This window comes from Canis lupus, chromosome 9, assembly GCF_003254725.2.
Source record: "Canis lupus dingo isolate Sandy chromosome 9, ASM325472v2, whole genome shotgun sequence".
Classification (NCBI taxonomy): domain Eukaryota; kingdom Metazoa; phylum Chordata; class Mammalia; order Carnivora; family Canidae; genus Canis; species Canis lupus.
Window position 1 is genome coordinate 26,301,508 of NC_064251.1, and position 27,800 is coordinate 26,329,307.

General features: G+C 47.9%; 3 protein-coding genes across 6 annotated transcripts in view; 2 read left to right on the forward strand and 1 right to left on the reverse strand.

Moving 5' to 3' along the window:
* Positions 1-21,975, forward strand: part of ATP5MC1 (ATP synthase membrane subunit c locus 1) — a 33,175-nt gene extending 11,200 nt beyond the window's left edge. For all 3 annotated transcript variants that reach the window (XR_007413210.1, XR_007413209.1, XR_007413211.1), the window contains exon 6: positions 20,473-21,975. The gene's annotated coding sequence lies outside the window, so the exon portion shown is untranslated. The remainder of the gene's footprint in view (positions 1-20,472) is intronic.
* On the forward strand, positions 79-19,857 carry UBE2Z (ubiquitin conjugating enzyme E2 Z). The gene is made up of 7 exons (XM_025440865.3): positions 79-514; positions 2,478-2,550; positions 5,126-5,313; positions 7,694-7,805; positions 10,251-10,363; positions 11,643-11,733; positions 14,430-19,857. The coding sequence occupies exons 1-7, from the start codon at positions 198-200 to the stop codon at positions 14,598-14,600; spliced, it is 1,065 nt and encodes a 354-aa protein (XP_025296650.1). The 5' UTR covers positions 79-197; the 3' UTR covers positions 14,601-19,857.
* Positions 17,786-27,610, reverse strand: SNF8 (SNF8 subunit of ESCRT-II). Of its 2 annotated transcripts, XM_025440867.3 has the most exons (9): positions 27,453-27,610; positions 27,057-27,107; positions 23,514-23,652; positions 21,783-21,887; positions 21,090-21,162; positions 19,998-20,139; positions 19,002-19,076; positions 18,593-18,637; positions 17,786-18,005 (listed from the first exon to the last, which is right to left on the reverse strand). In XM_025440867.3, the coding sequence occupies exons 1-8, from the start codon at positions 27,504-27,506 to the stop codon at positions 18,623-18,625; spliced, it is 654 nt and encodes a 217-aa protein (XP_025296652.1). In that variant the 5' UTR covers positions 27,507-27,610; the 3' UTR covers positions 17,786-18,005; positions 18,593-18,622. The 2 variants fall into 2 exon arrangements, with proteins under 2 accessions (XP_025296652.1, XP_025296651.1); XM_025440866.3 differs by lacking the exon at positions 18,593-18,637.
* Positions 27,611-27,800: the final 190 nt, after the last annotated feature.

Consider the following 27,800-nt stretch of genomic DNA (forward strand, 5'->3'; position numbering starts at 1 on the left):
GAGGACCGTGGGTGGACGCTCTTGCAGAACGCCTCTCGCTGGTCGGGCGGGGGTGGGCGGAGCCAGCGCCGCCCGGGCTGTGGAAGCGGAGGGTGGGGACACTCTGGCCCGGCTCTCGGTGGTGCGGGAGCGGGAGGGAGCAGCGGCCGCTCTGGTCGGCGGACGTGCTGCCGAGCAGTCCCGGAAGCGAAGCAGCGATGGCGGAGAGTCCAACTGAGGAGGCGGCGACGGCGACGGCGGGCGCCGGGGCGGCGGGCCCCGGGGCGAGCGGCGTCGCCGGTGTTGTTGGCGTTAGCGGCAGCGGGTTCGGGCCGCCTTTCCTGCCGGATGTGTGGGCGGCGGCGGCGGCGGCGGGCGGGGCCGGGGGGCCGGGGAGCGGCCTGGCTCCGCTGCCCGGGCTCCCGCCCTCGGCCGCTGCCCACGGGGCCGCGCTGCTTAGCCACTGGGACCCCACACTCAGCTCCGACTGGGACGGCGAACGAACCGCGCCGCAGTGTCTACTTCGGATCAAGCGGTGAGCCGGGGTTTTTCCTCCCCCAGCCCCGAGCTCCGGGGCTCGACCTTCCCCGCCCCCCCTTTTCCCACTACACCCCCCACCTCGCCCGCTGCCTCGCGCCTCCCTCGCGGCGGCCCAGCTCCAAGGCCCACGTCTTGCCAGCCCAAAGCGTCGCGATCCAAGTCCCCTCTCCCCCCCGCCCGCAGCTCCACACGCACCAAACCCCTCCTCGCTTGCCCAGGTCCGACCCCGCCCCTCGGCTACCTCCCGGGAGCCCTCCCGTCTCCGTGCCGGACACCCTCCCCCACACCTCCCGCCCGAAACCCGACCCTTTCGCGCTTCAGCAACACCCCCTCCCGCCTTCCGCGCCGCCTCTCTTCCCCCCTTCCCCACTCCAGCCTTGCTAGATGCTGCCCGGAGGCCCCACCCATTGGCCCCCCCTCCCCGCGTCGTCTCCTCCCGAGCCCCGTTTGTAACACACGTAGAGAGAGAGCTTGCCTTCCGTGGCTTCAGAGTCGAGGCCAACGTTTCTTTTGATTCCCCATCTCCGCAAGCCGTCTCCCCAAATCTGGATCGCTTCCCTTACATACCCGCAATCTCCCCTTGAACCACTTCTCCAGAACCCCAAAGCTATCCACTCTCACACCTGTTCCAGCAATGCAGGCTTTTTCCCCCACCCAGCCTCACTCTGGCTTGTATTATCCCACTCAAGACTTTCTTGTATTTTTTTCCTCTCGCTCATCTGGTTTAGTTTTCTGTAGCAAATATACCTAATTCAAATACAGGAACAAAGACCCAAGTCCTTTCTGTGCTTATTTCTTGGGTGACTGATCTTAGATCCTATCATTTAATAGATAATGTTTCTGCAAAAATGCTTAGCGTAGTACTTAACTGCATAGGAAAAGAGTAATGCTTTTGAGCCGCTATTCAGCCTGAAACCTGTTTCCTGATGACCAGTCTCTGCCTCTCCTCATTCCTGCCCCCCCTCATTGCAGCCATCCTCAACTAGGTGATCTCACCCACACACACACACACACACACACGCTGCAAGTCCCTTCAGATGTCTCTACCTACCTTTCAAGGTTGTAATAAAAATTAAGCAGCACATTGTGTGTAAAGTACCTGGCCCAGTGCCTGACACAGATGCCAGCTCCATCAGGGTCACCACCTCTAACTTCAGAACCTCAGCACTCCCTTCTACTCCTGTTCTCCATCCACTTCAGTCTGCCAATCCTTATTTCTACCTTTGAGTTCTGCCAATACTTCTTTCTTCTGCTCTCCCACTTGTTTGCAGTTTATGTCCCTATGTGCCCTGCCGAGTCTTTTCCCACCTAGAATGTCCTTTAGACCCTAACTCACAACTGATGGATTCTGTGGTAGCCACTACATGTCATTTTTCAGATGTGGGACTCTCAGCAATTGCGGAGGGTACCTTCTCCAGTCTGAAGCGATCTCTACACTGTCGGTGTTTTGGGCAAGAAGACCATTATTGCTTTTTGCTAGCTCACTTGCTTTGTGTATTCCTCTGACCAATAATGGCTCACTGTATGGTTTATGGGATTCATTTTTTTAGTGGAGTTGATTATGTCTTCCCAGTTACTGAACAGTCTTCATTTAGCATTCAGTTGTAGTACCTGGGAATCTCGGAGGTGGGGAGTGAATGAATTGCCCTGTGGGAGGAAGAGAGTAAATGGGATGTGGCTTTTCCAGGGTGACATCTGATGCCACTGGGATCTCTGATTTTTCCCCCCTCCTCCTGAGGAAACAATGCCCTTTTGATAGTAATTTGCTCTCTGCTTGCCTGACAAGTACTCAGCTGAGATTTCTCAGCCAACAAGACAGTGCAGACGTTTGTGGTACCAAGCACCACTTTCTCAAGCCCTGGCCTCATTGAGGTGTAACAACTGTCCTGCTCAAGGGATTCCCCTTTTTTCCTCTCTCTCCCTCACTCCCTTCCCTACCTCCTCTTGATGTTATACAGGGATATCATGTCCATTTATAAGGAGCCTCCTCCAGGAATGTTCGTTGTACCAGATACTGTTGACATGACTAAGGTATGTAACTTGGAGGGGGTTGGGGACTATTGGGAAATTGGGTCCAGAAAGATTATTCAGCTCACATTTCTGATTACGTAAATGAATAAATTAAGATCCCAAGAGAGTAAGTGGCTTGCCCAAGGTCACACAGTGAGGTGGAGCAGAGCCTTGAACAGGTGTCTTTTATTCAGGTGCCAGTAGGTCTGGTTGGCTTGGAAAATCCCTGTTTATGCCTCTTGTCCCAGATTAACTATTATTAGGGCCACTCATTCACTCTCAAAAATGCTCCACTTGGGATGTTAGGTTATATAGTCATCTTATTCATTTTTCTACTCAATTCTTCCCCTACCCTGTCACTCTGGACTCAAGTATGGTGCTCTAAGTCTGATGCAGAGAAGGTTGGGCATGAGGCAAACCTGAGTGAATAGAGTTTATACTCAAAGGACCTTGTTCAGACTTCTTGTCCTAACTGGTTGTTTTGGGGTTTTTTTTCTTAACTTTTTTTTTTTTTTTTTACTTATTCATGAGAGACACAGAGAGTGAGAGAGAGAGGCAGAAACACAGGCAGAGGGAGAAGCAGGCTCCATGCAGGGAGCCCGACGTGGGACCCGATCCCAGGTCCCCAGGATCACGCCCTGGGCCAAAGGCAGGCGCTAAACCACTGAGCCACTCAGGGATCCCCTAACTGGTTGTTTTTGTGGGGTTTTTTTGTTTTGTTTTAAGATTTTATTTATTTATTCATGAGAGACACAGAGAGAGAGAGGCAGAGACATAGGCGGAGGGAGAAGCAGGCTCCGTACAGGGAGCCCGATGTGGGACTCAATCCCAGAACCCCAGGATCATGTCCCGAGCCAAAGGCAGAGGCTCAACCACTGAGCCACCCAGGCATCCCTAACTGGTTGCTTTTTTTGTTTGTTTGTTTTGTTTTAAAGATTTATTTATTTATTTATTCATTCAGAGAGAGAGAGACAGCCAGAGACACAGGCAAAGGGAGAAGTGGGCTCCATGCAGGGAGCCTGATGAGGGACTCGATCCCAGGTCTCCAGGATCACGCCCCGGACTGCAGGTGGCGCCAAACCGCTGCGCCACCGGGGCTGCCCAACTGGTTGCTTTTGAATGTCCTTTCTACTCCAAAGACCATTCTTGTCTTGTCCTCCATACACAAACACAGAGAAGGCTGAAATTCCCCTGGCATAGATGCCTAGGCCTCTCTGTCATTGAGCGCTCTACCCTCAGAAGTGAATTTTTCACTTAAACTAATGTTGGGAAGAAATCAAGATTTCCTAAATCTAATATTGTTTAAATGAAAACTCTTCCATGGTTTCAGATTTCATACGGTAAAAGTTCTGACTTTGTAGTGTAGATATGTGTATTTTGTTTTGAATAAGTTTCCCTTAAATTGATTTTTTTCTTTTTTTTTTTTTTTTGTGGTTAGAAATATTTTTCCTGGGACATCTTGTCCAGTCAAGTATCAGTGTTAATATGCTAGTCCCTAGGGTCCCAGAATTGATGTCCTGTTGATGCCATTTGAGCTTGCTATTCCAAATGCCTGAGGGCTGAAAGATATTCCTGGGTGCCACCAAGGGCAGAGTAGGGACTGAAGCATTGGATTGCTGGTCCTTTTTCGTCTTGCTGCTTAAATTCTGAGCAGACTTAAGTGGCTAGCAGCCTTTGTAGGAGAAGAAATATAACGGGGTCAGTTCAAGTTCTCTTCCTTTCAGGAGGGGAAAGCTTGTTCAGTGATCCTGGTTGGAGGACAAAAGTTGAGTGTTCTAAGTGCTGCCGATTTTTTTTCTTTTTAAGTTAACCAACAGTGTTGGGAAGATTTCTGGTGATGGTCTAAGGGCTCCAAATGGACCCTGAGTTTTCCCCGTTTTTTGTTTTTTGTTTTTTTTTGGTATCTTTGACACAGCTGACTGCTGCCTGAGCTACATCCTCCCACAGTAGGCTTGCTTCTTTGTGGAGGCAACAGAGACCCTAGGCCTCCATCACAACCCTCAGCTCTGCACTGTAAACTGGCACTGTGGCCGCCAATCCCTTTGCTCTTTTCCGTTCATCTTACTCCCCTTTGTGCCTCCTAAATGGAGGGTGGGGTTGCCTCAGACACATGATTAACCTAGGCAAATCCAAACAGACATGCTCAGTAAAAGTATATATTAGATTCTTAAAACTAAACGGGCTAGGATAATATTTTACAGTTGCATATTTTAGTTGGTGCAGTGGTGTTCCATGTATATTTGTTACATGTAACACTGATCAGGGAAGTCTTAAAAAAAAAAAAAAAACCTATGCTGTCACAGGGAGTTTTAAGGGACATTCAGGGTGATTTTTGACTACATTCAGTTTTCATCTTGGGCTCTAACTTTAGACGTTAACCACTGAGTAAGATGCCACTCCACCGTAATGGGATTTCTTAAAATTCCAAACATATTTATTAGTATGAGTGAGTACAGGCTGTTCATTCCGCATGGTGAGGATATGGAATGATATACTAGATGAAGGTCCTGCTGCTGGTGTGGGTAGCAAGTGGAAGCCAGGAGGGGTTGGGATGGGACATCACCTCACAATTTTGAGATGGGGTTTTATTTTGCAGATTCATGCATTGATCACAGGCCCATTTGACACTCCTTATGAAGGGGGTTTCTTCCTGTTCGTGTTTCGGTGTCCGCCCGACTATCCCATCCACCCACCTCGGGTCAAACTGATGACAACGGGCAATAACACAGTGAGGTTTAACCCCAACTTCTACCGCAATGGGAAAGTCTGCTTGAGTATTCTAGGGTAAGAGGAGACTTCTAAGTGGCCAAGTTGGTTGTTAGCAAATAATTACTCTAGGCCAGCCTTTATCAACCGGGGTTCCTCATCTGAACCACAGAACCCAGAAAATGATTGGAGTGACTGTTTCCTCAATTTTCCCCAGGATGGTACGTGATTAGTATCATTCTAAGTGCAAAAGAGAGAAGTTCATGTATGACCTACAATGGATGCCTTAGTGAAGTGGTTCTCCCTGACCAGCAACAGCACTTGGAGAGCTTGTAGCCCTACAGATTCTGAGGGTCCACCCTAGACGTACTGTATCAGAAACTCTAGGGGAGGGCTTAGCAATCTGTGTTTTACAAGCTCTCCCGGTGATTTCTGGCGCATACTTCAGCTTGAGAACCACTCCCTTAGGGCATCAGGGCTTCATTCTCTCCTGAACAGGTTGAGAAAGGCTGCAGATCTGTGCCATTTAAGATTGTGGGTGTCTTGTTTCTGAGTCTCTCAATGAGTGGCTTTGGAGGCGGCGGTGGTGATGAAGATGATCATGATATTTTAACAACTGAATGAAAAACGTCTAAGGTTGGAAATCATATCAGATAAGAAATCCAAGTTTCAAGTACATTTTGTTTCTGGGTGCTACTGAGATTTTGCTTCATGCGGTTCTCACTCGCTCCCTTTTAACTGCCTTTGGGGGCTAAAAATTCAGAATGGAAACAGTGTCTTCTGGATTGGCGGTGTTTGTGTGGTCTGAGTTTCCCTGGGGCAGAGGACAAGTGCAGGTTGAAGTTGGGAGAGTTGCCAGAACTGGTGATACCTTTTTCTTTCCTGTCCAGCATATTTCCAGGTGTGTGTGGGGAAAGGCAGCTGACCCAAACTGGAGACAGGAGTTATTTTATTTATTTATATTTTTAATCTCTCAGACCCAGGGACATGTTCTGTGGTGGTGGCAGTGAGGAAGTCCTTCAAAGGAGGTTGTCCTTAAAGCGGTCCTTTATGTTGTTAGGGTTTTTATCTGGTAGGATAGTGGTAGACATAGCCCACAGTGGTGAGGATATTCACTTGTTGTTTCTACATGACATTTGTTTGTGATAGCGTTTTTGTACTAGGTTCTCCATTGGGCCAGTATAAAACGATTTTGAGCAAACATCAGCTCACAGTAGAACCAGGGAAAGTAAGACGGCGGGGTAGGAGTAGCAGAAGTGTTTTGGGTGGAAAATAAGCTACCCTGAAATTGAACATTAACCACAAGAACTCACAGGATAGAAAATTCCCATGTGTTCCTAGTTGACTCTTCCATCAGCCTCAGTCCTTTCCTTCCTACTTAGAAAAAAAGATTGGGGCTGCCTGACAAAAGAAATGTAATGAAAATTTACATTGTTGGCTTGACTCCCGGAGTATGTGGAGTCTTAGCACAGGACCTGGCGTTCCTGGAGGAGCAGAGCTGAGGGGAGCAGGCTGAGAGGTTCTGAAGAGCAAGCCTTGGTGGTGAAGGTGGTGATGGTGATGATGAGCTTGCTGTGCCACACTACTTAACTGGGCTTTCCTCGAGTTAATAGGAAGAGGGAATGGGCCAGTTAACTTGAGCAAGCCAGTCATAGCTTAGGTTGTGTTCCACTTCCAGATCAGGTGCCTCCTCTTCAGTTAATTGAGCTAAAAAGAAATGTCATGAATGTCCAAGCTGCCCTCCCTCTGCCTAGTACTCGATCAGGTATATGGAAGAGAGGAGCAATTTTGGTGCTTCTCTTTTATTCAGGATGGTTTCCATATGTTATTTCAGACCCTTCGCAGTCTAGAAGTGCCCCTAACTCCCCTCCCTGTCCTCTGGCAGAGTTCCATGGTCTTCAGAGAGCCTGACATTCTTCAGGGGCTGGCTACAGAGCAGGACCCTGGTCATCAAACCCCACCCACTGCCCCTGACCAGGTGCCTTCAGGCCACCCCCCTATGCACCACCCCCTCCGTGCCTCTGTGCTGAGCTTCTCTCCCCTCACCCCTTCACCACCCCTAAATAAGCCAGCTCCAAGATCCACAGAGCTTAACACTTAGATTGCCTTTGGTGTTTTCTTACCTTATTTATTCCATTTTGATGAATAGAACCTTCCCTGGCTACTGTTTCTTTCCTAGGCCCAATGAAAATCCCTTCAAAGTTTTCTTGCTTGCTTTACCCTCTTTCCTTTTGTCCCACTTGATAAGAGGATTAGGCAGTTGACTGATTTCTGGTCAATGAGGGTGAGAGACAGGCTGGGAAATTCCAGAGCATTAATAGTGAAAGAGAAACGTTGACTCACTGACTTACTGAGCGGGTGCTGCCAGGGCCCAGGGTGCTGGTGCACTAGTCTTTCTGTGGTGGCCTCCACCATCACTCTCGGCCTCACCCTCTTCCCTCCCTCTGCTGTTTTGCAGTACGTGGACTGGCCCCGCCTGGAGCCCAGCCCAGAGCATCTCTTCTGTGCTCATCTCCATCCAATCCCTAATGACTGAGAACCCCTATCACAATGAACCTGGCTTTGAGCAGGTAAGGCCAGAGGGGCCAGCTGGGGAGTAGAAGATGGGGTTTGAAGAGATCTGAGAGGTCTGCTTAAAGGTCCCATTTGTTTGCTTGCTTGTTTGTTTAATGTCACCATAGGAGAAAAAAGGAGTTGGTGTGTGTTCCTTAAAAATGATTTTTTTTCCTTGTAAGTTACAATAACAATGTCCAGTTATTTCCATTTGACTTGTGTTATCTACAAGGTGGGAATCAGTAGAGTCATCTGGACACTAATTCTAAGCCTGCTTTGGGGGCTGTTGCAACTGGTGGGTTTTGTATATGTCCATCCTCCAGTATCCCTTTAAGGTACTCCCTGTAGTGACTACTGCTCAGCTAGGTGTTTACAAAGTTCTGAAGAGCCAAAGGAGCTAGTCATCAGCTAGGGGAAGAATATTTTAGTCAACGCTGCCAAAGAGAAGGGAGAGGAGAGTTGCATTTTCCAGGGGTGTGCTATATGCCAGCCGCTGTCAAATTTTTATATATGATAACTATATGTGTGTGTGTATGTGTGTGTGGAATATATAATATTCCATTTAAGCTTTACACTAATTTGAGGTAGGGGCAGCTGGCAGGCTCAGCTGGAAGAGCCTGCATCTCTTGATCTCAGGGTTGGGAGTTGAAACCCCATGCTGGGTGTGGAGATTACTGTACTAACTTGGGGTAAATGTTATCCCCATTTTCAGATGAGGTGATGGTGACATGGAGAGGTTAGTTCACTTTCACAAAGATACATAGATCATGGTAGAACCCAATATTGGCCTAGGAGCCCAGAGTTCTTCCATCCTTTCAAAATGCCTGCCAAGATTACTTGGGAAAGAATTCCAGTGATCATCCCCAAAGATGATAATTCTGTCTAGGTGGTTAAAACAGTTTAATTTTCGCACTATTTGAAATAATGATGCCATTCCTGGTTCATTTATCGACCGGAACAGCAGGGAATACCCTTTAAGTATGAACAACAAAAGTTATTCCCAAAACCACCTTTCCAAACAAATAGTGTATTTGATTTTAGGATTAGGTAGAAATGGAAAAGGAACTCATTTGCTAACCAAAGAGCTGATTTTAGGGTCTTTCCTTTGGGAATTTAAGAGATGGGACATTGATTCTTAGTACTCCCAAACATTATTGGTTCACAGCCCCTGGTGTCTAGGTGGCTTTTTCACAGCTCCCCAGGCAGACGGAAGTGCCTGGCTGTTCTGTTTCTTAAGCAGTTAGGTCCAAGGGGAGGAGGGCGGGGAGTGGGGGTGAGTGGGTGACGGGCACTGAGGGGGACACTTGACAGGATGAGCACTGGGTGTTATTCTGTATGTTGGTAAATTGAACACCAATAAAAAATTAATTTATTAAAAAAAAAAAGCAGTTAGGTCCAGACAACTTCTTTCTTAAATAACTAAAATGGTTTAATGACAGGAAGGGTACACTTGTTGGATACCACACAACTTTGAAGATCTTGGAATCCAATTGGATCCACCACCCTCATTACTCTTCCCTACTGTTTATGTATGCTGCTTGCTATTTACCAGAGTAGTGATTGACAGTCCAGCTTCACAAAGATAATGTGTCATTGAAAGGAATATCATGCAGTCTAATGTCAGAACTGACCCACTGAGCTCAAGTTAGTGGTTCTCACAGTGTTTGACAGGTGGTGAATACTGTGGTTTTCCTCAAAAAGTTTAAATCCCCAGCACCCCTGTGATCTCGCTGTGGTGCATTTTGGAAACCATGGTGGTAAACTGAGGGTATGTTATCTCTTTCCTGCTCATGATGTATTTCAGTCAGGGCCCAAGGTTCTGGTTGCTGGGTTGGTGATGAGGAGGAGCATTGAAGAGTAAAGGAGGAGTTAAGAGATTGGAAGACTGTACCCCCTTCCATTTATACCCACACATTCATAATGGCTTTCTCAGCGTTGGAGTCTTCTTTTGGAAACTTCAAGTTTTACTTCCAATAGAGTCATAGTAGTTGATTTGAGTAATGATGGAACCCTGCAGAATAAAAGGGAGTTGGCTGGGAAGCATCCAGATATTTATAGGGTTTTTTACTGAGACTCCTATTGACATGTTTATGTTTTTGTCCCACCACCATTCTTAACATTGGGTTCTTTCCCATAGAATCTTTACTTCGGAGGCCTCTCATTTCAGCCTTAGGAAAATTTGATGTGTCTAGTTGGCTGCTTACAGGTTAAGTGACCTCTAACAGAGGATGGGTATTGGCATGCATGGGGGGAGGTTGATGATCTCAAAAATAAAAACTGAGTTGGGAAAAACAAAAAAAACAAAAAAACTTGAGTTGGATCTTCATGGATCTGCCATATAGTTGGAAAGGTACCCTTGTTTGCTTGGGTCACATACACCATATTAATCCTGAAGCCTCCTCCTATTTACTTTTTCTTTGCCTAAATTTTGTTTTGGACACCCAATGTCCTTTACATTACAGGAGAGACATCCAGGAGACAGCAAAAATTACAATGAATGTATCCGGCATGAGACCATCAGAGTGGCGGTCTGTGACATGATGGAAGGAAAGTGTCCCTGCCCTGAGCCCTTACGGTATGTGTGTGCCAAGAGCGCCCACTTGGCACTGGGTATTACTGTTGAAGATTTAGCTGGTTCATACCATTGAGAACCTTTGAGTCAAAATCCACTGTTGGGCACCAGAGATCAGAAAACGAAAGCTGTGTGGTTCATGCTTTTTTAAAGAGTGGTGGCGGGCAGCCCCGGTGGCGCAGCGGTTTGTCGCCGCCTACAGCCTGGGGTGTGATCCTGGAGACCCAGGATCGAGTCCCACATCGGGCTCCCTGTGTGGAGCCTGCTTCTCCCTCTGTCTGTGTCTCTGCCCCTCTCTCTGTGTCTATGAATAAATAAATAAAATCTTTAAAAATAATAATAAATAAAGAGTGGTGGCTGAGGGTCACTTGGAAATTCAGAGAGCTGTTTGATTCTAGGAGAGTGCCAAGCCTAATGGAAAAGACATAGTCCACACCCTTAGGGAGACTCCAATTTGATGAGCGCCTGGACCTGTTGAAGATCCTTACTGTTCTACAGCCAAATGAGGTGTAGAGCCCTTCACAACAAATCTATTTCTCAGTGTTTGAGTTTATTTGTAACTGTTCAAAGTAGATGAACAAAGTCACAGTTATCAAAACAACCTTTTGGAAGAATTTTGAGTAAGGTTTGGGATTAGTGATGGCCTATGAAAAACAAATGAGATAGAGTCACAAGTTGTGAAGTTGGGATTTAAATGGTCAGTATTAATGGTTATCCTTGTTTGTTTGTGTGTTTGTTTATTTATTTCATGAGACAGAGACACAGAGGGAGAAGCAGGCTTCACTCAAGGAGCCTGATCTGGGACTCGATCCCGGGACTCCAGGATCACGCCTTGGGCAGAAGGCAGGTGTTCAACCGCTGAGCCACCCAGGCATCCCGGTTATCCTCCTTTAATAATACCTAAGGAATACGAGAAATCACCTTCGGTCATCATCTATTCCTTTTTCCATTTTCCATTGAAAGATCTTTGTGAGGGGTGTACCTGGGTGACCCAGTCGGTTAAGTGTCCAACTCTTGGTTTTAGCTCAGGTCATGAGATCAAGCCCCATGTTGAGTTTCACACTGAGCATAGAGTCTACTTGAGATTCTCCTTCTGCCCCTCCTTGTTTTGCTCCCTCTCTCTCTAAAATAAATAAATCTTTAAAGAAAAGAAAGAAAGGTCTTTGTAGGATATCACATCCGGGCTTGGGAGCTCTATTTGATTTGGCAGTAAGTTAGATGGTAAAGGGATGATCCCGTGCACACTGTGTCTCTAACTTCAGCTTCTCTGCTTGTTCTCCAGAGGCGTGATGGAGAAGTCCTTTCTGGAGTATTACGACTTCTATGAGGTGGCCTGCAAAGATCGCCTACACCTTCAAGGCCAGACTATGCAGGTAATGCAGCCCCTGCCACTAAGGCCAAAGGCTCTGCAGCAGACCATGTAAAATCCCCCACAAGGATAGCCTCTGCATCTCTTAAGAGAATTCAGAGCCAAAGGGATCTTGGTTCATCTGAGTCTCTATAGCCCAGAGAGGAGACAAATGTGTCTCATTCTTGTGGAGTTGCTTCTGTCTTGGCATAAACTAGATGTTCATAAGTAGAGTCTGAACCATCCTTTGTAGCTCAGAAGGCCTGCCCTTCTTAGTAGTCTTTTCAAACCAAGAACATTCAGCCCTCTCTGAATCTTAGTGATTATAATGGTGAGTTCTCTACTGGAGTTCTGTCCCTAGCTCAGAAGGGTACTCGGAGAACAAGGCCCAGGAAAACACTGGGTATGTGGTGTTATATGTTGAAAGATTGCTGTTACAAATGACAGTAAGTGGTTGTTTACTCTCTGCCTCAACCGGAGAAATGTGTATCCACTTCCAATAGGAATACAGGATTGATGCTTGTTTTAAAGAGGAGATTCTAAAAAAAAATAATAATAATAAAGGGATTCTTGGGGGGAGCCTGGCTGGCTCAGTCACTAGAGCATTTGACTCTTGATCTCAGGGTTGTGAGTCTGAGTCCCACCTTGGGCCTGGAACCTATTTAAAAAAATAAGAGGAGATTCTTATTAAACCAAATTGTAAATGGGCTCAAATATAAAAAAATGTGGTTGTTAAGAGAGTGAGACTCCTCCTGTCCCTAAGGACTAGTTCTTATGTTTTTTTGGCTCATTTACTCATGGTCTTGCTTAGAATTGTATGGACTTGGATGAGTGACTGAGGCCTCTTGAGGTTCTCTCCATTTCTTGCTGAGATGCTTTGCCCACCCAGGCTCCCCCAGCAGCATTTACTGCAGTAGCAGTAAATGTGTTCTGTCCTCAGCTGCTGCTTAGAAATAGTAGTTTCCCTGTCCTTCCTTCAAGGACTTCCCCACCCATCTGCCACATGAAAACTCAAAGGGCAAGGGCGCCTGGCTGGCTCTGTCAGAAGGGCATGTGACTGTTGATCTTGGGGTTGGAAGTTTGAGCCCCACGTTGCATGTAGAGATGACTTTAAAAAAACAAAACATGGGATGCCTGGGTGGCTCAGCAGTTGAGCATCTGCCTTTGGCTCAGGGCATGATCCTGGGATCCGGGATCGAGTCCCACATCAGGCTCCCTGCATGGAGCCTGCTTCTCCCTCTGCCTGTGTCTCTACCTCTCTCTCTCTCTCTCTCTCTCTCTGCCTCTCATGAATAAATAAAATCTTTAAAAACAAGACAAGGGATCCCTGGGTGGTGCAGCGGTTTGGCGCCTGCCTTTGGCCCAGGGCACGATCTTGGAAACCCGGGATCGAATCCCACGTCGGGTTCCCTGCATGGAGCCTGCTTCTCCCTCTGCCTGTGTCTCTGCCTCTCTCTCTCTCTCCAACTATCATAAATAAATAAAATTTAAAAAAATAAATAAATAAAAAATAAAAACAAAACAAAACCTCAAAGAGCAAGGCCCTTTCAGGGTTAACTTGCTCCTGACCCCTTTTGCAGAGTATATCATATGTGATGCCTGCCATGGTTCGTTCCCCATCAGGAATTCTCATTCCTGCTATTCAAAAGCATTTCCCAATATTCACTCTGTGGAGGAAAAATAACTCATGATCAGAGAAGGAAAGGGAAGAGCGAGCAGCATCTGGGGAGGAGGGACGTGGGTAGAAATGGAGCCAAGGATGAAGAAAGGAAGATTTGAAAAAGTAAGTTTGGAGTTCAGCCTTTGGGGAGTGTAACTTTTGGAAGTGAAAAGTGTGGGCTGTAATCACAATGACTGTGACTTGTGTACACTGGTCCCTAATCATGAGGGTGATATGTGGGCAGAAGTGTGGAAATAGTTAAATGTGGAAGAAGCAGAATGTGAGAGGGAAAAATGGTGTACCTTTTTGTGACTCTCAAGGAAAGATGTCTCCACTTGTCTAAACCCTGCCACGTGCTACTTTTGTTGCCATATTCTCTACAGCATTTTAAGTTCTTTTGTTTATCTCCTCTACTCCAACCCTAGTTGTTTTTGAGACTTTCAGAACAGTTAACCCTTTACTACAAAATGTCTGGAAATCTTTGATCTAGAATAACAAGGACTAGGATCAAGGCTGGGTGGCCCTGGAGCGATGCCTAGAAACCTGACAGGATGGTAGTGACTGATCTCTCTGAAAGAGTGTATGGGTGCTTATCTAGTTCTGAAAGTCAGAACTCCTGAGTACTAGACCCGCCCATGATGTTGGAAAGACAAATTACCCTTTTGGATAGAGGGAAAGCAGAATAATATTTCCCTTGTATGTCTTTTAGGAAGTTAATTGAAAACACAGACATACTTAATGATTATAGTTCTGGTCTTGAATTTCTGTTTCTTACCTATGTCGTCTTCCCCGTGACCCCCTTCTCCACATTGGCTCACTTTCAGGGAACACCAGCACATTTTAATGTTGGCCCAAGCCAGATCTATCTGGGGTGGTAAACGTGCCATAATATTCCTCGTCAGAGGGTATGCGATCTGCGGTCAGGGACTGTAATGCCATAGCCTCTTCTAGTCTCGTGCCTGGGAAGTTGAGCGAGTCCAGCACGGGCCCAAAGCTGCACTGTCTAGGATGAGCTGCCCAGATGAGAATCTTCCATCCCGCTTGTCTCCTTTCCCCCACAGGACCCTTTCGGAGAGAAGCGTGGCCACTTTGACTACCAGTCCCTCTTGATGCGTCTGGGACTGATTCGTCAGAAAGTGCTGGAGAGGCTCCATAATGAGAACGCCGAAATGGACTCTGATAGCAGTTCGTCTGGGACAGAGACAGACCTGCATGGGAGCCTGAGGGTTTAGACCCTGCTCCCCTCTCCCCTCCCCCCACTCAAGAGTCCCAGCCAAGTCCCTCCCCCCCACCCCAGGGACGGAGAGGCACTGTGTATCTCCCTCCAAACGTGACGTCATCCCGCAAGATGGCAAGAACCAAGCCAGCTCGGATCCCAGGGCGCAGGAGTGGGGAGGCTCTTCCGCTCTGACCTCCCCGGCTCTCCAGCCCCCAGGGCTGTTCATCCCGTAGCAGGGGCCACGGTACCTATGCAGGAGCACCTCCAGGGCGAGGGCCTCTGGCAAAAACAAAACAACCGACACACCTCTGCACAGGGCCAGCTCCTTAGGGACAGGTGGGGGATAGAAGCCGGAAGTCCAGGAGGGAGTGTGCCCGAATGCTTTATGGGGATATCTGGAAGGGAGCTCTGGGTGGGGGGCTGTCTGTGACACTTAAGCAGTCTGGGTGGTTGTCTGTCTGCAGTCTTGAAGCAGGGCTTCCCGATGCCCTTTTTTCTCCCTGCCTCCTCTGCCCTTACTTCCCATGGGCCAGCATAATTTTGTTTTTCCTAATTTATAGTCACTGTTCTAGACAGACCAAAGAGAAGGAACAGTGGTGGAGTCTAGGCTGCTGATCAGTAAGCTTTACCTAGCACCTGAGCACCTTTCTCCTCTGCCCCCCACCCCCCATTCCCTCGCCCATTTCCAGATTTAAGACAGAAGGTAAATGTGACCAGGACTGAACCGAGGTCTTGGTAAAGCCTGCACAGGCAGCACGAGAAGCTGATTTTGTTCCCGCAATCACTGATTTGAAAAGTTCCCAACACAGCCAGCCGCTGTGTGTGGGGAATGAGAGCCACTATGTAGAATAGTCTCAGATTTTCGTAAATCCTAGCCACGATGAGGGGGTTCCCCTGGGGGCGGGGTGCAGTGGGGAGACCAACGCTAGCCCTGTTGTGTTCTGTTTGGCTGTCCTTGTGTATTTTTACCCCAGCCTCCAGTGCCCCCCCCCCCCCTTCACTTCAGTGCCCAGGAACGCGTGGGGAGCAAGGGTCGCCAAGGGCAGAGGGACTGGGGCTGGGACTCTGGGCTCTTCCTGCCTCCCTTCCTTCCCCCACCCCCCCTGCTGCTCTGTCACCGGCTCCCATGGGCATTCGCCTGGCTGTGTTGCTTCTCTGTATCTAGCTGCAGTGGTCCTTTAGTGGGCTGGCTCAGAAAAATGTGCTTTAGGCGCCCCATTGTACTGGGCACTAAGGAAATCCAGCCTTCCCCTTTTTGGTGTGTTCTCCCCCATACTTTCCAGATTCTTACTGTTATGGCTCCCAGTGGGGTGTTGGTGATCCATGTGACGCAGGGCCTCGGTCAGTATCCAGCCACGTGTAAGGGAGAGGATAACCATACCTGCCCTGCCTGCTGCTGGGGAGCCCTCTGCCCAGGGGCCGGGGGACTTCCCTGGGGGAGCTTGGGACGGGTTGAACGCAGAGGAAAATGTTCTACTTGGGAGGGCAGGAAGCAAAGAAACTGGACAGGAAGTGGGCTTGGGGAGCGGAAGTTTATCTCGGATACTTAAAACTGGGTCTCTTAATAGGGAGATTTCAGAAAGGGACCCTGCTTCCAATTTCCCTCTTCCACTCCCAGAGCTCGTACAGGGCTTAGAAGAATGCCCTTGGTCTGTTGGTCCAGTGGTCGTCTGTCATCCATTTAAGTGTTCCCACTTTCAAGTGACAATCCTCTCCTTGGCCCTGCCGTGGGCAGAGCATGTCTGGCACACCAGCCTGACTTTTATGCCCTAATCTTGAGTTGAGGAAATATATGCACAGGAGTCAAGAGATGTCTTTATATCTGACTGTACATAAATGAAGTTTTTTTTTTTTCTTTTTGGTGCAATAAAGTTTGTTTTGGCAGAAGGAGGAAGCGCCTATGGGTGTGGGAGGGTTTGTGTAAAGGGAGAATGGGATCCTCTCAACAACCACACCTCTCGCCCAAGTCAAACTTGTCAGAGAAAGTGCTCAATGCTTTGTCTAGAAGCTGAAAACTAGTTACATGACGTGGGTGGAAGCAGGGCTGCTGGTGACGAGTTCCCCACCAACCAGAAGTAGAAGAGCCTCTTTTGAGACCACCTCTGGCAGTCAAGGACAGGAGTGCCATCTTGGCCTCAGTTGCTTCCAAAGGGATCCTTCTGCAGAGACTGGGAAGTGAGCGTGTCCTAGGAAGACCAGCAGATGTAGATTGTTGCTCTGGGTAAGGAAAGGGTGTCTTAGGTTCTGGGTAATCCACAGTGAACTGGGTTTTCAGATTTCTGGCACTAAAGCAGCCCTTAGGAATTCAGGACTCAGAGGATGGAGACAGCTTCATACAGCTAGCTCATCCATCACTCCCTTCCCTAGTTGCTCAAGAATTTTTGCTGCCTGGCACAGAGGCTTGTCCTCTTGGCTGACCATGTGTAGAGTGTCCTGCCAGCCTAGGCCATGTGAAGCCACGATACAGGCACGTAAGGGCCCTGGCACCAGTGAACATGGGCTCTGGCTCTTAGCTTTGCTTTGTAAGCTGGTGGCCCTGGGGAATGATTATGTCAGTTCCTCGCCTGAGATGTAAGGAGACCTTACTGAGCCTCTGAGAGTGGCTGTGAGGGGATTAGGTGTTCATAAAATGGCACAGGGTAGCTGTTCAGTAAATGATGCCCTTCCCACCACTAAGGCTAGAGGAACCTGGTGATCAGCACAGGAGGGAAAGCAAAGATGAAACTCGATGACTTGTGGCCGCTGTTGGTTGATGGTCCTAGGTTCCGTTGTTTCTAACACCTGTTTCCTTCACACTCAGCCAGGTCCATCAGAACCCAGAAGGTCTAGAGCAAGCCAGAAGGACTGAGCGAGTGGCTCTTACTGGTCCTTTAGGGTCTGCTTGTCTGAGATAAACCTTTTTATAAGGACAAGGTTTGAATTAATGGGCTATAACTTAAGTCCCAGGGCTACAGAGACGAAACTGTCTAGCCAGGAAACAGACTGCCTTCATTCTAGACGCAGCTCTACCATGAACTTGCAGATGACCCACGCAGGTCATTTCATACGTGCTTGCTGTACTCTGTTACTCAGGTTATCCTTACTGGATAAATGAAGTTTTCTCCAGTAAAGATGCAACGTGAAGGCACTTTAAAATAAAATTATGGGTGAAGAGTATTGAGGGAAGAAAAAACTTGGAACTTTCTTTAAAAAAAAAAATAACAAAGTTATTCAGGTTTTATTCAGCAGCAGCTCCTCCCTCCCCCTGCCTGCTGCTGGGGCCCATTCCACACTCCCAGAGTCAAGGGAGGGCTTCTCTGGCCTCCTCAGCCGTAATCTCCTGGGAGTAGAGGTCAGTGAAGAGAGCTGGCAGCCAGTAGTGGGCCTCCCCTGGGGCCTGCAGGTCCAGCCAGGCCAGCCCTTCCTTCAGCAGGTGTTCCTGGAGGGAAGAGTCATTTATGAAAATGGAGTTCCTGTAGGGTGGATAAATGACCCCCAAACTGCTATTCTGGCTTCAGTGGGGTTTTCACACTGAATCTACGTGAGTGCCTTCACATATTTATTTACACAACTATCCTGGAATCCCTGGTTCTGTTTGACCCTGACCTTTGCCTGTGATGTGAAAAATGCCACCAATCAATCTGTGCTGCTGGGAAAGAGGGTAAAGACAAGTAGAGTGGGACGTTGTAGAAAGAATGGAGAGCTACGGAAAGGTCCACCCTATGGCCCTAAGCAAATCCTTGATCCCTTTTGCCTGAAGCAAAATAGGAGACCACTGTTCTAATTACGGTTCTGTTTGGTTAACTTCAGTTAACTTGCGGGTAAACCTTCATGGAGAAGTTAATGGAAGGACTGTATTACTTTAGAATGGACTCAAAATTCCTACAGCTGGAATTAGGCTCAAGATGGGCTGGTTGTGCCCAATAGCATTAAACAGATGTTTGTGTTACCCCGCTTTCTAGAAGAAGTCTGTAGTTTAATTGCCTGGATAAAAAAGAAGGTATTAAAAGCCAGGGTTACACTTGCCTGCTACTCCTTCTTCACACCAGCCTTTCATTAGTTCCAAGAAACCTGTATATATAAAACGCTAACTATATAATACAGTATAATAGTATATACTTATGGATATGTAATTAAGTAGGTAACAGTTCCTTCACTCTGTATTAACAGTGTTACTTCCAATATGAACCATATGAACCCTCTGACCGGGCTCTACAGGTCGGAGGAGACAGCAGGTATTGGTGACTGGCCTACAGCAGAGTGAGAAGTCTGCCCCTGAGTGCCACCTTCAGAGGGATGCGGGGGTTGCTTCTGAGTGGTGACCGCAGCTTTCAAGGCAAGGGGCCAGCACAGCAAGGCTGCAGTTTCTGCTGATGTGCTATCTATCCACCCATCTGGGGCCCATCTCTTCTGGGCCACTCCAAAATTCACATACCAGCACTTGCCGGGCTCGCTCGGTCTCCCATTTAAGACTGGCTTTGATGTCACTGACAGTCACGTAGCCGTTTTTCTGAAGGAAAGAGGAACAGGGAGTCAGCTGACAGATTTTCCTAAGAACCCAGCATCTGCCCAACAATACCTGATTTACCCAGATCGGGGGGGGGGGGGGGGGGGGGGGGGGAGAACTGCCCATGGGTGAAGCCTAAGAGAGCACAGACAAAATGTTTAGGAGTCTCAGCAAAGGGAGCAAGAGAAGCAACTTTCAGGGTGACAGGTTGGGGGAAGAGTGATTTATGAAAATGGAGGTCCTGTAGGAGTGGATAAATGACCCCCAAACCTATTTTGACCTCAGTGGGGTTCAGTTTTAAAAAGTAGGGTCCCTGGTATTAAAATATTAGACTTTCTCAGAAAACTTCACGTATGGTAAAAGTTCAAGATAATTAACTGACCAGAAGAAATGGCGACAGTTCCCTGCCTCACCTTACCCATTCCCCAAGAAGAGAAGCTCCTTGCTTAGTTTTGTTCTACATTATAGAGAATTAGGAAAACTTAACATGTCTTCCCTAAATCCAGGAACAGACTCGGGGTGGGGGTGGGGTGGGGTATACTTACGGAATGGGAATGCCAAACCAGATTAAACACTGTTTTGAAGAATCCATTCATAAAGTAGTAGTAAGACCTCAATTAATCTGTCTACCCAAGAAAATACAGCTCACTGTCTGCATCTCTGTCTCCTCCACTAGACTGTAAGCTCCCTGAGAGCAGGATTTCTGGTGCCCCTCGTTCTACCCCCACAGCCTGGCCCGGTGCTCTGCACTGTAGCTGCTCAATAAATGTCTTCTAAACAAGCACAGCTCTGAGTAGTGCGTCACCTAGACAGGCTCAGCAGAAGACCTGTTCGACGGGGAGGAGGTCAGAGCTGCTTCCGAAGTCCCTCCTCACGACAATCCTGACTGTCGCCCCACCCCCGGCCAGAAAGGCACACCAGTACCTCCGCCAGCTGCAGCACCACTGTGTGATCCATGTTGAGCTCAGCTGGAACAGACTGAATGAGGTAGGTGCCACCCACGGGGATGATGCCAAAGCCAGTACCAAGCGCCTTCAGCTTCTTGATGGCTCTGATCAGGTCATCTCTGAAGTGAGGAAAAGCGGCTTCAGGACCTCTGGCAGACCACACCTAGCCACCCTGCAGTCTCGGCTCTGCCCCAGCCAGGACACCCTGACAGAAGACTAAAAGGCTGCGTAACAGTCAGTGCCGTCCGTAAGAAGGTGGGGCCAGGGGGCACCAGGCAGTGCTTGGACAAGCAAGGGAGAAAGTACAGGTATGGGGCTCTCCGCTCAGCAAACCACGCTAACCCCGAACAGAGGTCAAAAATATGCCCATGGGAGCCCATCAGGAAATGTGAATGAATGAGCTGAACGCAGGAGACAAAGGGAGCTGCATGAACAGTGGCAAAACAGAAAAGGTTTCTCAAAAAAAAAAAAAAAGAAAGAAAAGGTTTCTCCATTTTACAGAGGGCAACCCAGCTGATTACTGCCATTTGGAAAGTCAGGCCCAGTCAGGTCCGGTTAACAACTCAAATTAGGGAAAAAGAAAGTCCACAAAATGTGTAGACCATATACCCAGCTCACATACTGACAGCCTTTTCTCTTTTTTTTTTTTTTCCACCTTTTCTCAAATTGAGGTCACACAGAGAAGCTGGTGAACCAGATCAACTAACACCCCACCTTCTGAGCCCAACTGTTCCCCAGCCTTCCTCAGCACGTGTGCTAGTCTCCAACCTAAGATAATCTCAAGATTAAGCCCCAAGTATGTTACAAAATAGTAATACACATGAAAAAAAAATGCTCAGAAGAAAATACACCAAAATGTTAACAGCTGTAATCTCTTAGTTGAGAAATAATGGGTGGTTTTTTGTTCTTTATCTCTCTGTATTTTCAGTTTTCTAAAAAATATGTTTTCTGATGATAAAGAATAAAAATCATTCCTAAAGTAGCCTAGACACGTGAGCAGTAAGGAGAAGACGTCCATCTGATTTTTAAAGACCTTTCTATACTCCAGGGATTGGGAGGCAAGACCTACTGGCTGACGTCCTGTGCGAATTTGCCCCTTCCTTTTAACACCTGTTGATGTAGCTCCTCCAGAGTTATCAGACCTACAGGAGCGGGGAGGAAGGCAGATGGAGGATTACCTTTATGGCTAAGCCAAACAAAACAAAATTATAAAAACAGAGGCAGCATCATCTCTGGAAAACTATAAACACTCCCTTAACATTGAGGCTGTATCTGTTTACAGCCAATGATTTGTAACTGTTTTTTTTTTTTTCATTCTTAACTTCAACATAGTGCTTATTAAGATGACACCGCTGGATGACGATTTTTAGGTCACGTTTTGGGGGGGCATAGAAATGTGGCATCACTCCACCTTGGAGCTGCAGGACAGACCTAATGATAAAATCATAACCCAGATGCATAGTGTATCAGGGGAAAAGGTCTATTTCTTCTCTATTATTTTCTGTAATAACCAGGAGCTAAGACCGTCCTGAGTGAAGATCTCTAGAGAATAGAGACAATCATTCAAGTAACTCCATTCACACCTGGCTATGGAGACCTGCCAGAGATTGAACCACATGAAGCCGCTAAGGTGCTTCTGTAGACCTAACAGCTTCTCCAGATCTTATCAGCCTGCAGATCACAGGATGGACAAGATCACCTTTCAAGGGTTTCTCCCTTTGAGAAGTTCAAAGCCTCATCTGCAGGACTTAGCCAGCCTCACCTCCATTCCGGTGCTTCAGAGCCAGGCACACTTCGATAATCTGGACACCCAGCTCGTAATAGAAATCTCCCACGCCTAGCATCTCAGACCAAAATCCTTTTCCAGCTGAAAGACAGAAAAACAAAAGCTAAGTTATATATTAGTTTTTATGGTTTCTTATCTTTCAAAGCTAGATTAAAACATCTATCCTATGGGAAGTCTTCCCTGCCTAACCAAGCCCTTGTGCACCATTTACTACTCAGGATCCTCAAGATGGTTGAACTCTTGGAAATTCCTCCTAGGAAGCAGGCTTGGATGGCTATAAAGGGTGGGTAATCTAATTTTTTTTTTTTTGGTTTTTTTTTTTTTTTTTTTTTTAATTCATGAGAGAGAGAGAGAGAGAGAGAGAGAGGCAGAGACACAGGCAGAGGGAGAAGCAGGCTTCATGCAGGGAGCCCAATGTGGGACTCGATCCTGGGTCTCCAGGATCACACCCTGGGCTGAAGGCGGCGCTAAACTCCTGAGCCACCCGGGCTGCCCAAGGGTAATGTAAAAGGCATTTCTATTTGGCTCATTCTGGCTCAAAATACTATAAAAATGAATTTTCTTTTCCTGAATTATACAGTGAAATATAATGGGACATACGGTCTAACAAGGCTGAGAGGAAGAATATGCAGACCTGGCATTCAAAAATCCATTAAAGAGAACAGTTTATCAAGTAAAAAACAATACAGGTTAGAATGTAGTTATTATAGCATAATCGGACATGTTAAAAAAAAAAGTTTATAAATATGATGAGGGTGTCCAGAAAGATTATCTTACACTGTTAATAGTTATTTCTGCAACTATGGGAGAGAGTCAAATGTCTTGTACTTTCTCTTTTTCTCCTTTGTTGACTGACCCCATGATTACATGCTGCTTTCATTAAAAATATCTTGGGGTGTCTGGGTGGCTCACTTGGTTGGGCATCTGCCTTCTGCTCCAGTCATGATCCCAGGGTCCTGGGGTCGGGCCCCACATCGGGCTCTTGGGGGGGGTCTGCTTCTGCCCCTGCCCCTCCCCTCCATTCATGCTCTCTCTAATAAATAAAATCTAAAAAAAAAAAAAATTAAATATCTTTTTAATAAAGGGAAAAAATAGGGCAGCCCGGGTGGCTCAGCGGTTTAGCGCTGCCTTCGGCCCAGGGCATGATCCTGAAGACCCGAGATCGAGTCCTGCATCGGGCTCCTTGCATGGAGCCTGCTTCTCTCTCTGCCTCTCTCTCCCTCTCTGTGTCTCTCATGAATAAATAAATAAAATCTTTAATAAAGGAAAAAAATAGCTATGAAGAAACTCTACTGTAGGTCACTCAAGAAAGGGTCACGTGGGATCCCTGGGTGGCGCAGTGGTTTGGCGCCTGCCTTTGGCCCAGGGCGCGATCCTGGAGACCTGGGATCGAATCCCACATCGGGCTCCCGGTGCATGGAGCCTGCTTCTCCCTCTGCCTGTGTCTCTGCCTCTCACTCTCTCTCTCTGTGACTATCATAAATAAATAAAAAAATTTAAAAAGAAAATTAAAGAGAGGGTCACGTATGCTGGCCACTAGCCTACACACTGGCATCCCCAGTGTCCCTGTCAAACTGCTAGGCACTCACTGCAGGCCCTTCTCAGAGGGCCTTCTGGAAGATGCCCTACCTCAGTCGTCACACCTAAATGAGTTGCTTCCCTCAGGCACCCTAGAAAAACACAACAGCCCCGCGGACAACTCCTTACAGGCCAGAGGATCCACCCCAATGGTGGCACACATGTCCTGGAACTGCACTCGGAACTCCGGATTCTTCCGGATCTCCTGCTTGTGCTTGCTGGCAAATTCCTCCAGGTTGGTCTTGAACATGTCCAACTGCTTCGACATCTGTAAGATGGACCAGGAGGAGGTTACGGGGCAGCCCCACCAAGGGATCATCAGATGGCAAAAATAAGATCCCAATCCACTGGCAGGGAAAAGGCTGAAACAACCTATCTCCTCCAGGCCTACCATTAGGCTATTTCTCGTTCCGTTTTGTTTTTTTAAATATTTATTTATCAGTTTGAGAGAGAGAGAGAGTGAGAACACTCCTGCGTGCTCCTACAACGTGGGGGAGAGCCAAAGGGAGAGATCTTCAAGCAAACTCTCCACTGAGTGCAGAGCCCAACTGGGAGCCTGATGAGCTCATGGCCTGAGCCAAAACCAAGAGTCGGACACCCAACCAAGGCACCCAGGCACCCCTACTGTTCCCTCTCTTTTTATCCCTAACTTTCCTTCGTGGTTCCGTTGTTGGCTGGGTTGGGATGCCATGTTTCCTCAATTCTAAAACACACATTTTTGGGGGCACCTGGCTGGTTCAGTTGGTGGTAGAGCATGCAACTCTTGATCTCGGAGTCTTGAGTTTGAGCCCCATGTTGGGAGTAAAGATTACTTAAAAATAAAATCTTTAGGGATGCCTGGGTGGCTCAGTGGTTGGGAGTCTGCCTTCGGCTCAGGGCGTGATCCCCGGATCCAGGATCGAGTCCCGCATTGGGCTTCTTGCAGGGAGTCTGCTTCTCCCTCTGCCTCTCTCTGTATGTCTCTCGTGAATAAAAATAAAATCTTTAAATAAATAAATAAATAAAATAAAATCTTTGGGGGCACCTGGCTGGCTCAACAGGTTAAGTGTCCTATTCTTGGTTTCAGCTCAGGTCATGATCTCAAGGTTGTGACATCAAGCCCCGCAACCGGCTCTGCGCTCAGTGGGGAGTCGGCTTGCCCTCTCCCTCTGTCCCTCCCCTGGCTTACACAGACACACACACACATTCTCTCTCAAATAAATAAACAAATCTTTAAAAAACTAAAAATAAAATCTTTGGGAAGCTTGGGTGGCATGCAGTTAAGCACCCACTCTTGGGATCCCTGGGTGGCGCAGCGGTTTGGCGCCTGCCTTTGGCCCAGGGGCGATCCTGGAGACCCGGGATCGAATCCCATGTCGGGCTCCTGGTGCATGGAGCCTGCTTCTCCCTCTGCCTGTGTCTCTGCCTCTCTCTCTCTCTCTCTCTGTGTGACTATCATAAATAAATAAAAATTAAAAAAATTAAAAAAAAAAAAAAAAAGCACCCACTCTTGGTTTCAGCTCAGATAGTGATCTCAATGTCCTGAGATCAAGCCCCACCTCAGGCTCTGCACTCACCTTGTCTCTCCCCCTCCCTCTGCCCCTTCCCACCCACACTTTGTCTCACTCTCTAAAATAAATAAAACTTTAAAAAATAAAATCTTTTAAAAATAAAAATAAAAGAGGCACCTCAGTGGCTCAGTTGGTTAGGAGTCTGCCTTCAGCTCACTTCATGATCCCAGAATTCAGGGATGAAGCCCCAAATCGGGCTCCCTGCTCAATGGGGAGTCTGCTTCTCTCTCTGCCCCTCCCCCTGCTCCTTCTCTCTCTCTCAAATAAATAAATCTTTTTTTTTTTTTTTTTTTTATGATAGCCACACAGAGAGAGAGAGAGAGAGGCAGAGAGACACAGGCAGAGAGAGAAGCAGGCTCCATGCACCGGGAGCCCGACGTGGGATTCGATCCGGGGTCTCCAGGATCGCGCCCTGGGCCAAAGGCAGGCGCCAAACCGCTGCGCCACCCAGGGATCCCAATAAATCTTAAATATATATATAATATGCATCCTGACTTTCAAACAGGAACATGTAAGGGAAAAAAGTAAGTAAAAATAAAAAAATAAAACACATTTTTCCCCTACATGTTCCTGTTCGAAAGTCAGGATGCATCTAACAACCAGAATGCACATCTAATGTGGTACTTTTTTTTTTCTTTTTCCCAGAGAAACTTAGTAGAAGGAATGTGCGCCACAGAATCCATTTTGACTTGGGACACCTGAGTGGCTCAGTGGTTAAGCGTCTGCCTTTGGCTCAGGGTGCGATCCTGGAGTCCTGGGATCAAGTCCCACATCAGGTTCCCTGCAGGGAGCCTGCTTCTCCCTTTGCATGTGTCTCTGACTCTCTGTGTCTCTCATGAATAAATAAATAAAATCTTTAAAAAAAAAAAAAAAGGATTCCATTTTGACTTAAAAATGAGGGAATGCAGCATTCAGAAAGAAATCTTCAGCTACTAAGAGAAAGGCTACCTAGGAGAAAAAAGGCTGGCTGGCATGAATTAGGGGTCTTGAGTTGACTGTGTTGACTTTCAGTCATGGACCTTCTTGGGAATCAACTCCAAATAAAAAATCCCAAAGGGAGAGGTGGCTCTACCAGATTTTTTCCAAAGCTAAATACAAATGGTTTGGGGCTTTTCGGACTTATTTGTAGTATTCTTCCTCTTTCCCGAATTAACAAAACCTGTGTTCTACCCACCATGGGTAACCACTCCTGGCCCAGCGTCTCCTCATTTGCTACATATTATGAATTATATCATTTCCAGTTGATTTCTGTATGTCATCTCCCCCCCCATGAGGGGGAGCTTTTGTTTCTTTTTTTTTTTTTTAAGTAAATAAATATTTACTTAATAGTAATACTAACTCTTAGAGAAGGAGAAAGAGAAAGTGGGAGTGCACAAGTGGGAGGGCCACGGGCAGGAGAGAATCTCCAGCAGACTCCTGCTGAGCGAGGAGATTACAACCTAAGCTGAAACCAAGACTTGGACACTTAACCAGCTGAGCCACCCAGTCGCCCCAGTGGGAGCTTTTGAATAGCACAGACTGTGTCTACTATCTTTCCTTAGTAAAGGATCGATTCCCTTGCTTAACTCTTTCCTCCTCTTCTTTACCACTCACAATAACTGAGTAAACTCAGGACACGGACAGAAAAGCAAACTGCAGGCACCGCACCCCATCCCTGACACATCCTTCTGGTAGCACCTAGATGTGACAGTGACGGGTGGCACAGAGTAAGCAGTATTTTCACGTTATTCTTAGGCACTTCAAGTGAAAGCCCCCAAAGACCTAAATCAAACAGCTCTACCACCTACTACTCATGTAACTTGGATAAACCACCTTGAACGTCCTCAATTCTAAACCGGGAAGACGACAGTTCCCTCCGGATAGGACCATCAGGATGAATGAACATGACAGTGTATGTAAAGACAATGGACGCGTGCCTGGGGCGATGGACGCATGTAATGACTCAAAGATGCGAGCTATCACTGTTACTAGCAAGTTCCGTAAAAGATCTGAGCAGCCCAGAGATCGAGATGTGCCAAATACCTCTTCTTAGTTCAATCCAAACAATCTAGTTTACGTGAAAGGTGTTCTCTCCAGCCTCGTCGGGTCTCCCTTCCTGCCTGGAGCCCTCCAACCGACTCACCTGGGCCAGCTGGTCCTCAGCCAAGACAGTTCCTCGCTCCTTATACTTGGCCTGTCAGACAAAGAGACCAGCGTGAGGTGAGAGTGGGCGCTGGGGGGCTCCCACTCGCACTGCCTCGGATGAAGGATGAAAAGAGGGTCTCTCTTAAATGGTTTTTGTTAGGGAGAGGGATGAGGATCTAAAAGAGACGGCCCGTCTGTAGTCCCATCGGGGAACGCGGGAGTAGAGCGCTGGGGGATCTGGGGATGCTGACACTGCAATCCACCGGAAGCCGAAGACGCTCAGTTCCCCGGGACCCGCGGAGCCTGTGTCAGATTCTGATGGGGGGCGATCTGAGGGTACAGAGCTCGGCTCCGAGACTTTGCGTGTCTCTCGGGTCGGCCTTCTGCCCCTCACCTCGGCAAGCTTCTTCTTGGCGATGGCGCCAGCTCCCACCCCGCGGCGATGCATCCCCGCCCTGGGCCGGGGGCCGCCCCGCTGCCGGACCCCGGGTCTCCGCGTCCCGGGATCCGCCGCCGGCTCCCAACGCGGAAGCGCGCGGGCCGCGCGTCATCTCCGCGCGCCGGAAGCTGCGCGCCGACTTCCTGCCGCGGGGCAGCGCGGTCCCCGCCTTCCTCCGGTGGCGGGTCGGGAGAAGCCCCGCGAAGCCCCGCGAAGCCCGCTCTGTGTCTGCGGCGAGCTCCCCGTCCACGTGGGCGCCCGCATCCTCGCGTGTTAGCGCGGCTGCCCCCCCCCCGCCCCGCC

Coding starts and splice junctions, on each gene's coding strand:
- UBE2Z (XM_025440865.3), top strand. CDS start 198: ATGGCGGAGAGTCCAACTGAGGAGGCGGCGACGGCGACGGCGGGCGCC. Junction 515..2,477: donor TGTCTACTTCGGATCAAGCG/GTGAGCCGGGGT, acceptor GATGTTATACAG/GGATATCATGTCCATTTATA. Junction 5,314..7,693: donor GTCTGCTTGAGTATTCTAGG/GTAAGAGGAGAC, acceptor GCTGTTTTGCAG/TACGTGGACTGGCCCCGCCT.
- SNF8 (XM_025440866.3), bottom strand. CDS start 27,506: ATGCATCGCCGCGGGGTGGGAGCTGGCGCCATCGCCAAGAAGAAGCTT. Junction 21,888..23,513: donor TGGGGTGGATCCTCTGGCCT/GTAAGGAGTTGT, acceptor TCTGTCTTTCAG/CTGGAAAAGGATTTTGGTCT. Junction 20,140..21,089: donor TTCGCACAGGACGTCAGCCA/GTAGGTCTTGCC, acceptor TCCTCACTTCAG/AGATGACCTGATCAGAGCCA.